The 11,918-nt window shown below is 42.6% G+C and overlaps 1 protein-coding gene across 2 annotated transcripts; it reads right to left on the bottom strand.

Moving 5' to 3' along the window:
• Positions 1 to 5,047: 5,047 nt before the first annotated feature.
• tspy (testis specific protein Y-linked) lies at positions 5,048 to 10,336 on the bottom strand. Of its 2 annotated transcripts, XM_029719093.1 has the most exons (8): positions 8,861 to 10,335; positions 8,684 to 8,761; positions 8,471 to 8,582; positions 8,152 to 8,306; positions 7,876 to 7,952; positions 7,491 to 7,669; positions 7,169 to 7,219; positions 5,048 to 6,685 (listed from the first exon to the last, which is right to left on the bottom strand). In XM_029719093.1, the coding sequence occupies exons 1-8, from the start codon at positions 9,842 to 9,844 to the stop codon at positions 6,519 to 6,521; spliced, it is 1,803 nt and encodes a 600-aa protein (XP_029574953.1). In that variant the 5' UTR covers positions 9,845 to 10,335; the 3' UTR covers positions 5,048 to 6,518. The 2 variants fall into 2 exon arrangements, with proteins under 2 accessions (XP_029574953.1, XP_029574954.1); XM_029719094.1 differs by lacking the exon at positions 7,169 to 7,219 and having other exon boundaries at positions 8,861 to 10,336.
• Between the last annotated feature and the right edge of the window lie 1,582 nt (positions 10,337 to 11,918).

Below are 11,918 nucleotides of genomic sequence, written 5' to 3'. Positions count from 1 at the left end.
AATTCTAAAATGTCATCATATGGACAAAATACATTAGTGATTTAGAAATGAAAAGGCCATGTCAGTCTATTATTTCAAATGGTATATTGCCCCCATAGACTTCAACTAGGCTATTGTATTCTACACCTTGGTTGTGCATATACAGTAGGTTACATGAATACTGTAGTCATTCCGATGTCACAGTAAATTGAGGCCCATGCTGGGTCGTAAAAGATATCTTCAGTGCTGTTCAGCTCCACATGAGAGCCAGGAGAGTCCTAAAGATTACTCAGATTCCTGATGGACCGACTCCTGGGCTCACGACAACGGTCACAAAGTAACCAGTAGGGGGCAATTTAAATAAGACATTCACTCTTTCAAACCAGCTCAAAGCCTGAAATTACTAAGCACCATTCTCTTCTCTCCACCATTGATTTTGTGGAAAGCTCTGACTGACACATCAGGCACACAGAAGATGAAAAGGCACAGGGATGTATTAAAATAAGTCGCCTAAGGCTGGGATTTAACCATTTCATATAGTGGCATCTCTGCACTGCACATTCAGAGGTGCATTTGATTTGCACATCGTTGTGTTTCAGATGGAAAGAGTTGACACATGATTTAAAAATGGACAGATCCTGTGCCAAATAGTGTGCCAAGTAACTTCTCAGCCAGGTTCCCCGTCAGTACAGTACTGAACGGGGCTGTGTTTCATTCCAGGAATATATTCCCTCCCATCTGCCCTCGTTCCCTCCCTAGGTCTGCAGTTGGATGCTGAATTTATTTACACTCTCACTCATACCCATCGTTCTGGTTGGCCTGCCTCATTGGGAACTGGTTGGCCTGGCTCATTGGGAACTGGTTGGCCTGGCTCATTGGGAACTGGTTGGCCTGGCTCATTGGGAACTGGTTGGCCTGGCTCATTGGGAACTGGTTGGCCTGGCTCATTGGGAACTGGTTGGCCTGGCTCATTGGGAACTGGTTGGCCTGGCTCATTGGGAACTGGTTGGCCTGGCTCATTGGGAACTGGTTGGCCTGGCTCATTGGGAACTGGTTGGCCTGGCTCATTGGGAACTGGTTGGCCTGGCTCATTGGGAACTGGTTGGCCTGGCTCATTGGGAACTGGTTGGCCTGGCTCATTGGGAAAGCAGGAGATGGAGAACTTTGGGTTACTTTAGTTTAGGCTTCGGCCAAACGTTCTCTACACTGGTGTGTCCAGATTACAGTACATCCAGGTTGCGAGTGAGCAGTGAGGTCTTTGTGCTATTTTTTGTCTTGCTCTGTGGGAGGCATCCTTCTCTTTCCAGCTGAGGAAATGAGTCATGAGTCAGCGCTGAGCTCAGGTTTTTGTACTACGTTCTCTGTACTCCGAGCAGCCATGGACAACACCACACTGACCGGCTCCCACTGCTTTACAGGGCACCACTAATGTGACTGATATGGGCCTCTCAATGGGTTATCGGCCCCATGCCCACTGAGTAAGATAGTGTAGATGTAGTGTTCACCGCCACCCTAATAGTGGGAATGACGTTTTTGCCTTCTGTTAACATCTGTGTATGTGCACAAGAGTATTTTTTTTAAATCATATTTTTATTGCTGTATTTTGAAAGGACACTTCTTCAATATGAGTCAAAGAAACAGTACAGTGGAAGAGCAGATGCTGCGTTCATTCATAAAACCCATACTGCACAACAATTCCACATCTCAAGTGCATTAGACAGTCTCCATTTGTAGACATCTCCTTCAAAAGGAAGAGTACGCCTGCAAACATAACACATACAATGGACATGGACGCCTGTAGTCTGTCCGTGTCTCTGACCCTCAGGTAATGTGCCATGTGATTACTGTGGAATTGAAAACCTTGTAAGGCAGACAGCCCACAGAGCCTCAAACAGCACCTCTGACCCTGAGAAGAGGCAGAGACACATCAATCAAAACAACATGGACAAAACCAAAGACCTGAGAGAAAATAAAACCTATTATTATACTGATGGATGATCTGGAAATAGATCTGATTTATTTTCTGAGCGATATTTTATTCACATTTTATCATTCAGGACTGTCCTCATACCAACAGGAGATTTTGCTTCGAAAAAAAGAAAGTCAAGTGATAATAGAAGATAGTGGAAGAAGTGATGTAAGTGACATGCATAAGCTTCATGCTTAAATGAAGTTACGAAAACATATTTGACAGGAACAGTGCATACGTGGCGCTCAAACATTCCAGTTAGTACTTGTACAGTATTGGAAGTGGAAGCCAGATTATTGCAGGTTTTTACAGTGAAGGAAGGCGGCAGCTTCCCTCTGAAGCTCTGTCTGTCTGCATGTGTATGGCCGGTGGTATGCCACATGTTCGCGAAGCCATAGCCAGCTATCCAGTCACCATCTGCACAGAAGACAAGACTGGCACTCTCTCTCTCTCTATAAAATGCAGCTGGGAAAATAGACAGCTGTTTAAGAATAATTCTTTCAACAACAAAAAAAGAGAAGAAAGAAACAAGGTGTTGAAAAAATGAAGGATAATGAGAAATGCTACTAGGGATGAGTAAAAGTACAGTGCATCTGTCTTGGCAGTTAAATCTGTCACCTTGGTGGGAGCAGAATGGATAAGCATGCTAATGCTCCCAAGGCTCATTACAGATGGATTCTCCATGGCAGGATTTTGGGGAAATAAGGGTCCAAAGGGAACTGTTATTTTTCAACATGCATTAAGACCTCCACTTCATCTTACTGGTGCCATAATCCCCTCCCATGTTTACCTTTGTCTTCTACCTTACGGAGATCCACTTTGAGAAGTCAAGCTGTTGAAGTGAGAATAGCACTCACTGCATGCACTGAGCCACTCTCACTCTCCAATGTTGTTCACACCACCAACAAGGAGTATTGAGCGGTGGGTACACATAAGCATATTCTATTTCAATCAGCTCTCTTTTCATCTACTTCAATCAAAATGAAAATCAACCAAATTATTCCTGGTAACATCTCCCTTTCTCTCTCTCTCTCCAATCATCCATCCCCAGGTGCGTATCTTTGTTATGGGGAGACAATAATGCCTGCATTGTAATTTCTGTCCGCTCACCCTGTGTGTAAACTCATTGTCTTTAACAGAAATCAGTGAGGGCAAACTAATGGAGACAGAGGATGCGTCTCTGTATACAACAGCCTGTGGAGTGCACAGCATAATGTACTGTAGGACTGTGTTAAGCTTGTGTTAAGCCTGTGTGTGCACATGCATGCATGTGTGTGCGCAAATGTGTCTGTGTATGTGTGCGAGAGAGAGAGCGTGTGTAAGCGTGTGAGATCATGCATCTCTCTGTGACTGGGCAGAGCAGAGCAGTCATCATGCTTTCTGTGATCTCTCAGATAACAGTCATCCATCTGCTGTGCATATCTGTCAGGGCCTGGGAGGGCAGGCCGAGGCTAATCACTCCAATCATCTATCTCCCACCACTCAGTGTCTCCCACGCTCCTTCTTGCTCTCCAATCTCACTCCCTCGCTCTTCCTGTTCACACTTTCTTTTGCTCAGTTGAACTTCCCATATCTTACTTACCACAAATGAAGCAAAGTACATACTATGACGGGTGGTGAAAACGCACACGCCACACACACAAACACATGCATACACATTCTAAAGTATCTGCCATTTTTAGTTCACCATGTTGTACTAAAATGCAAAGATTACTTATATCCCATGGATGAGCATATCCCGTCATACATCATTTTGGGGTCCTCTTCAGACCCAGGATCCTATAAGTGCCTGATGAGTCAGTAAAATTCCTCATGAAACCAGAGAAGTTAGACATCAAACTTACATAACAGGGAGATGTGTAGTCACATTGACTTGACACCAGTGGGAATCTAACAGAAGGTTGTCTTCGGTCTGCCACTCGTTATAAAACAGAGCCTGAACACGTGCTGCTCCAACCACAAACAAGCTCCAGTCTCTGGATTACCTTGTTTTCTCTGCAATTCATGAGTCTGTTTGCCATAATCAATATTGTGGAAACCACCTCAATTAATTCACACATAAAAGCATTTGTGGTTTTACACTAAAGCCCATGAGGTGCTACAGTAATCCCCTGGGCTGAATAGAAGTGGGATGAGAGATTAAACAAGATGAGGCAGAGAGATATTGGGTTTGTCATTGTGTTATCATTTGATGGTGTATGAATGCTGTATTTTTCCCCCATTGCTTTTATTAATAGTAAGTGCCCCTCCTAGTCTGCATGCCTCAGTGTGTTCTGGAGCTAACAGCAGGACAGGTTTTTGCTAGTGGAACATTTATAGCTGTGCATTAAAACTGGAATCAAGGGTTTAAGTGAACCATTGCAACATTGCCGCTGTTCCTTTGTCCGGGCATGTCCAAAAATGCCCCGCCTGAGGCTATTTGCAGAGCCAAGAGTTAACATGAATCTGAATACTGCGTTTACAGAGGCAGCCCAATACCAATCTTTTTTCCACTAATTGGTATATTGACCAATCACATTAGATCTTTTCACATCTTATCTTTTTCAGAGCTGAACTGATTGATCAAAATACCAATTAGTGAAAGCAATAACAGAATTGGGCTACCTGTATAAACACAGCCTAAAAAGAGATATCAAAGCTGTGACACTGGTTGACATCCTCCATAAATGATATACTGATATTGTTGGTGTCTTCAAAGCCCTTTGCCTGTTCCTATAAGAATAGGCCAACCTAAACATAATTTACAAACAACAGTGTGTCTTTACTGTCATAATGTCAAAGTCAGTTGTCATCTTGAATATAAAGCTCTGAGTTTCACAGTATTATACATACAATCTGGCTGACTCATCAATGGACGCAGTGATTCTGTTACCTTCGATACACATTAGCCCTATATTCCTGATTCAGAATACTATTTGTTATTTTCGAATTTCTTAATTAATTGTACATCACTTGGGTTACAAAAGCAGTTCAGAGTTGTGATACCATGTATCCTTGCAGTTGTATACTGCCATCTTCTGGTTTGGCATTATTTTCAGTACAGAAGGTTGTATTTACCTAACTACGAAAACTCAGACAACAAAAACCAGTAAGCAAAAATAAATAACTTGCTATTTAATTAAGTCGGATTCAAAATGCAGACATTATTTTATCTTAAAAAACAAAACACATTTTCTTCAGAACTATAGCATACTATAAAATAATTCAGCACACAAAATATAACTTTTTGTTAATGTACCCTATTTGTCAAATTCCAGATGGCTACAGGTAATGATTTAAGCTTAACAGATTCAAACTCTGCACACAAAGTTAACTTTAAATATGTACATGCCAATGCCATCAGTCTGTGTGGAAAAGAAACGTCATAGAACCACTAGCTAGCATTGTTACAGTAGTTTAAGAGCTGCCCTGGGCTACAGTTCTGTTACTTTGTCGGACCACACTCGTCAATGCCTTTCAGGCAACAGTCACTGCAAATATTTGCTCTATACAGAATTGTTCAAACTGTTAAATGTCATCATTCTGACTTAACTTACTTTGATAGACACTTATTTATCAAAAAACAAAAATGTGACGATAACAGTTTCTAAAAGTTACACAAAAGCAAAACTTTTTGAATGCATGAATGCAACAAGCTCAAAATATTACAATTCATGTTACAAAAATGTGGGATTCCACCCAAATAACTATGAATGTTAAAATATACTTAAAGAATTGAAAAACATAGACTATAAACATGTGTGAATATTAATTAATATGGGTGCACAGCTACACACTAAATTTATGATAGGAAAGGCGTGAAAACACAGAAGACATTACCTATATTTACCTTTTTAAAATAACACAAACTACTGTAGAGTAAACTTATTTTACACAGATACACCCAAACAATGGCAGGAGTGTGAGAAACAATTATATAGTATATGGTCTCAAAAATCTATGAGTTTCCTTCCATGAAAACACTCACGACTAGGTCATCCCTGAGAACAAGATTTGGTTCAGTAGGAAGTGCATCCAAGATGCGTTGGGAATAATATTACAACCTCTCTGAAAATCTCCTTTTTACCTCGTCAAAGATAAGATTTACAATAGGAAAAGTCCAAGATAAATTGAGTTGAAGACGTGATCACTGATACCTGTCAGAAAAATATCTAGTATTGTTTTATTGGACTATTTGCAACAACAGATTCTGCCAAATTTGGGCAGTATTAACAAAATTCAATCAGGGGTCTCAAACCTCGTAGAATATTATTGTACTGGTATTATTTTCGTTTTGTGTTGAGTAGCCCTAACAATAAGAGTAAACTGAATGAATGAGTCAAGATCTAATGCATGATTAAGTTACAGTCCTTCGAATTTGAGACCCCAGTAATAAAGAATCGTTACCAAAAAACCTATTTTAAAAAATCCAACAAAGATTACAGTAAAATATACAGTCAAAACTTGGTGTCCTGGATTTCTTTTTATTTACCCTGATTTTAAAATGCAGTCAAGCATTTAGAATTTATTAACAATAATTGATATTTTGTGCATAATAAGAAAAAAAGGAAATTGGAAAGAACAAACAATCTTAGCTCTCGTCCTCTTCTTCGTCCACCTCAACATCCTCCTCTTTATCTTGGTCTCTGACCTCGCGACCTCGTGATTCATCCACGTCTTCCACGTCCACCTCTTCATCCTTCTCTCCGTACGATGAGTCCTCATCCTCTCTGGCATCCTGGTCGCTGTCATCAGAGCCTGGGGAATGGAGATGATCAGACCTTTTATAATGGGCTTCCCACTCTGAGCCAATGGGGTGATTAGTATGGGATATAAACAGGGGGGGTTTAACACTGGATTATGGTGAAAGCCCAGGAGTAGGAATACAATTATGTTGTGCAATTGTGTGTGAATGGTGAAAACAGTAAGTGGTGGATTGAAGTATCAGGTAACCAAAATGGATACACAAATTGACAAAGCACCCCTTAATCCAATAATCTTCCAAAATATAACTTCCAATGACTGTACAAAACGTCTCTTGCATTTAAAGTAAAAACAGTCCTTGAGTTTTTGCAGAATAGGCTGCTGAGTTGGCATTTCAAAATCACAGTCTCCTGAACCATTGAAATAAATAGACTTTCATCCAAACAATGACTTCATGTTCTAAACTGAGCTGCAAAGCCGAGCAGCAGATCCAACAACCCTCCATAATAACATTTCTGCTCGTGGACAATGTCTTACCGTCTATTGCAACCTCTCCGTCATCATCCTCCTCTGGGCTTTCATCTGATTCTGAGGACATATTCGCTGTCTATTCAGTTTCACCTGGATTACTCATACAGGGACATCTTACTACACACGTATACACATTTCTCAGGAAGTAGAGGTAAACCAGCAGACACTGTGGCCCTAAAGGACTGGAATCAAAGCATATGTTGTGCACATCTGTGTTGGAGCATAAAACCTGACTCATCACATTGTCTTTTCTGTAAACCAGCAGACAGCGTAGCCCTAAGGGACTGGAATCATGGGCTTCTAAAGCGCTATTACAGTATTGACTAACCTGCATCTCGGCCCCCATGCTCCTCATCCTCTTCCTCATCCTCCTCTTCCCTGCTAAGACCTCGTCCAGACTTAGCCTGCTCTTCTTCATCATCATCATCATCATCATCATCATCCGAGTCAGAGATCACCACACAATCCTCCCTGTTGCTGTTGTCAGCTGGCTTGGGACCACTGGTGCTGTTGGAACCGTATGTTGTGATCGTTAGAACAATCTTTTTTTACACAAAATGCGTTCTAATAAAGGGTTATAAAAGTGTTTGGCAGTGTTTTAGGCTACATTACAGCACATAATAAAGTGGTTATAAAATGGTAATAGTATCATGAAGATGGAAAGTCCTTATTGAGCTAAGTTCTACGACAATAGGTTTTGTTGGGCTGCTTACCTGCCATTCTGCCTGGGTTCCCACAGTGGAGTCAAATAGTATCGGAGAGGGTTTCTGAAAAGGTCATCTTTCAGAATCTATAGATTCACACGGAACAAAGAGAGAAGAGTGTGTTGGAATAGTGCAGTAACCGTAAGCATAATATACAGAGCCTAACATAAAGTCAGTCGTGTGATCACCAGTGGATCTGTGCAATGCGTCTTTGCTGGATTACTCCATGCATGTTAGACTGTGCACCAGCTCTCAACCTATGCCTGGCAGTGAGCATGCCGTTACCTGTGCTATGTCGTCCCGGCCAGGACTGGCGTGGTCGCTGAACCAGCTGAAGAAGGTCTGGTAGACGCCGCGTCCCGACCTCCTGGGCTCACTGTGAAGCGTCAGGTTCTGCCCGCGGTGCCACAGGATGGGGTTGGAGAAAGACACTGGAGATCCTGTGAGAGAACGTATAACAGGGGAAGGATATCCTCATTATTGGCCTCATTTACAGCCAATACCTGATTACACATCTACACCTGTCAAAGATGTAGGGACACCTGGTCCATGTAAAATGTGGCATCCTAGCAAGATAGATATGACAACTGGATCTGTCACTCACCTGCCATTCCAAGGTGGAGCTCCTTCACGATGATGTTGTTCTGGAAGTAAGGATTCCGTTTGAAGTGGAACCCGATTCTGTAACCAAGCTTGTTGGTCTTGAAGGATTCAATCTAAGGAGACAAGAATACATTTTCATTTCAGGGGAGCAATAGAACATTTATTCAGAAGACTTTAAAGAATCATTACATTTTCACTGTGATTATTTACTTACTTCAAGGTTGGTCATGTAACTGAGAGCGCCTTCATCTGTTTTGTCGATGTGAGCAGATAGATGAGGGTGGTTCAATAACTGTTGAGCTTTGAGCCAAGGGAAAAATACATGTGACATACCAACACACTCACAATCAACAACATACGTGTGTGTGTGTAGGAGTATTCAAAAGGATACTGCCGTGACCCAGAAGCCGGGGATGGCCTGTATGATGGAGCTACGCTGGTCCACGTATGGACGGCGCTGGCGGCTCAGTTTCAGCTCTAGCCGCTGGTGGAGCCGCGCACCTTTCTTCTCCAGAGCGTCCAGCCTCATCTGTACCTGCGCCAGAATGGCCACTGACTGTCGGATCTCCGGGGCCATCTTCACTGACACTATAGCGCACTCCCCGTCATCTTCATCATTATCTGAAGGGAAAGAGGAACTCGGTGTGGATGAAGATCCGGGTATTGAGTCGTCTTCCTCGTCCGCATCGGGCATGTCCTCGGCATCCTCCCTGTCAACTCCACGCAGTGAGGTAGAGCTGTCTGCCGCTGCTGCCTGTGTGTGAAGACCCCTTTCAGGTTTCGATCGTTCCTTTGAGGACTCATGGTCACCACGCTTACCTTTGTGTCCCATTCTCTCATAATGTCCTACTTTTTTGGAGGAAAAGGACGTTTGTTTAACCTCTTCACCCGCAGCTGCTCCTGTGAGACTAGCAAGTGCCTCGGCGGCTGCTATAGCGGCCGAATCAGATTGGTCCAGTGAAGTTGAGGGTCGGCAATCTCCAGCACCAGCACTTCCCTGGGTTTTTACTTCCTTTGCATCGCTAGAGCCTGGTGCACCCGATAAAGGAGCACTGTTGGCGGCGCTGACATGTGCCTCAGCACTGGATGGGTTATTGGCAGTGACAGCTGCACAAATCCCCCCCCCAGGTTCCTTTTTCAGATCTAGTCCACTCTCCTCATTTCCACCATTCTTCTCTTCTATGGCTGGTACTTTATCGCCATCTTCCCCACTTTTGTTACCATGAGAATTCGATGGTAATTCACTGGACACCTCGCCGTCCACTTTGGCTAACTTACTTGGAAGAGGGGCCTGCCCAACCTGCTCGTCGGACTGACATCGTTTCTTCGGTGCGGAGTCTGCAGACTTTTTGCTATACCTCGTTTTTCCGCTCATTTTTGCCAATTAGTCTGCTGCGCTAGCTAACGCAATAGCCTACAAATTAGTTACCTAGCCTAGAGGGTAACGTTAGTGGAAATATTTAAATAGCTAGATACAACTAGCTACCTTGTTCGTTGCACAAATTACTAGCTCGTATTTTCTATAAACAGTTAGTAAGTTCCTTTTCCGCGTAAATTTAGCTAGAGGCCTACAGTACTGTAGCGCGAGCTAGCTGGCTAGCTAGCTTACCTTGCGTGTGTTATTCGTGTTACAACTAGGTCCCGTTCTCTTAAAAGCAAGATATTAATTTAGCACTAATTGTGCATTATTTTTTTTAAAGTATTATATTGAATAAAGTCCTGTTTTATAATTCCACAGAGTCCTGAAATTGTTTACATTTCTCCTTTCCCTCACTATTTCTCCGGCCGCGATGTTTATTACGTTACGAGATAGGAAAACAATCCACTGATTGGTTACAGTACGCCGCGCTGAAACATATCCACCAATCATACAAAGGAGGTATGTTTGAGTGAGTCAGCTTTACCAACAGAAGCTGCGCTGCATATTTTCAGTACTAGGGGGCGCGCACGTACACGTACACTGACATTGTATGCAGTACCCCGACACTCGATCTATTTTGATAGGATGGTTTTTTCTGGCCTACAATGTAGCCTTACCTTGATATGTGAATTGCAAAATACGTTGGGTTAGGAATAATTATGCACTTCATTGTAGGCCTACCAGCAATTGAAACTTGCTGATTATTACCGATTATTAAAATATAGTATATGGAGAAACAATGTCCAGTTGAATGTGCTGCCTGCTCGAAAGATGAGAGACTGATTTTCGCAGACAGAGAAAGGAAAGCAATATCAATTTCAACATCAATTTAGAACACCGGCTTCCCCTTATCATGCAAAATGCTTGCACATGACACCTGACAAGGGAGTGTAGTTACATTAATGTCATGACAACAATATTATCACTGTAGTAATTTAAGTGTTATAACACAGATATAGAGCAACTTGGCCCTGTTTTTATTCCAGTCCAAGTTATGGTCTCTGATAATATTGAATATGACCAAGTTGATAGAGTCTTGTACCAATTATTGCATAGCCAACCTACTAGCTTTCCATTCATGTAGCCAGCACTCAAAATTTGAAATAGGCCTATTATTTTTGCCTGACGACTCAACCTGAATTGCATTCAGTTGCTCAGGTGGCAGAGCAATGTGGATGGATAGCCAGGCAACTATTATTGGATCACAACAGAGACACAAATGTGAATGGCAGCATTACTTATGCCACCTAGTGGATCAGATGGAGTAATGATCCAAAACAAGGAGTCTATGGAGTATGAGAATGAGAACCACACCATTCATTTACCATCAGTAACAGAGCACAAGACAGTATATAATTTTTTACTAGGAAGGTCTACAATATGCTCGATTATCCATATAGGCCTAGCTATGATTATTTAGATTAAACATGTCATACAACCTACACTCACCGGCCCTTTTATCAGGTACACCATCCCATTCACGAAAATTGTTTGCTCCTACAGTGAGTCATGTGGCCATGGCTATATAAAGCAGGCAGACAGGCATCGAGGCATTCAGTTACTATTCGATTGAATGTTAGAATGGGCAAAACGAGTGACCTAAGTGACATTGAGCGTGGTATGATCGGCAGTGTCAGGTGTCGGATCCAGTATCTCAGAAATGGCAGCCCTCCTGGCCTTTCACACACGACAGTGTCCAGGGTTTACTGAGAATGGTTTGACAAACAAAAAACATCCAGTCAGCGGCAGTCCTGTGGGCGAAAACAACTTGTTGATGAAAGAGGTCGAAGGAGAATGGCAAGAATCGTGCAAGCTAACAGGTGGGCCAACAACAGACAAATAACGACGCAGTACAACAGTGGTGTGCAGAACGGCATCTTGGAACGCACAACTCATCGATCCTTGTCATGGATGGGCTACTGCAGCAGACGACCACACCAGGTTCCACTCCTATCAGCTAAAAACAAGAAGAAGTGGCTCCAGTGAGAACGCGATCACCAACACTGGACAATTGAGGAGTGGAAAAACA

Source organism: Salmo trutta, chromosome 28 (assembly GCF_901001165.1).
Source record: "Salmo trutta chromosome 28, fSalTru1.1, whole genome shotgun sequence".
Classification (NCBI taxonomy): domain Eukaryota; kingdom Metazoa; phylum Chordata; class Actinopteri; order Salmoniformes; family Salmonidae; genus Salmo; species Salmo trutta.
Note: the sequence above shows the minus strand (reverse complement) of the source record. Positions and strands in the feature narration are given on the sequence as shown.

Bases quoted from the DNA above. Each gene is read 5' to 3' on its own strand.
- tspy (XM_029719093.1), bottom strand. From the start codon at position 9,844: ATGAGCGGAAAAACGAGGTATAGCAAAAAGTCTGCAGACTCCGCACCG. The intron at 7,953-8,151 runs GTAACGGCATGC...GTGAATCTATAG, and splicing joins GCCGGGACGACATAGCACAG to ATTCTGAAAGATGACCTTTT. The intron at 7,670-7,875 runs GTAAGCAGCCCA...CGGTTCCAACAG, and splicing joins GAACCCAGGCAGAATGGCAG to CACCAGTGGTCCCAAGCCAG.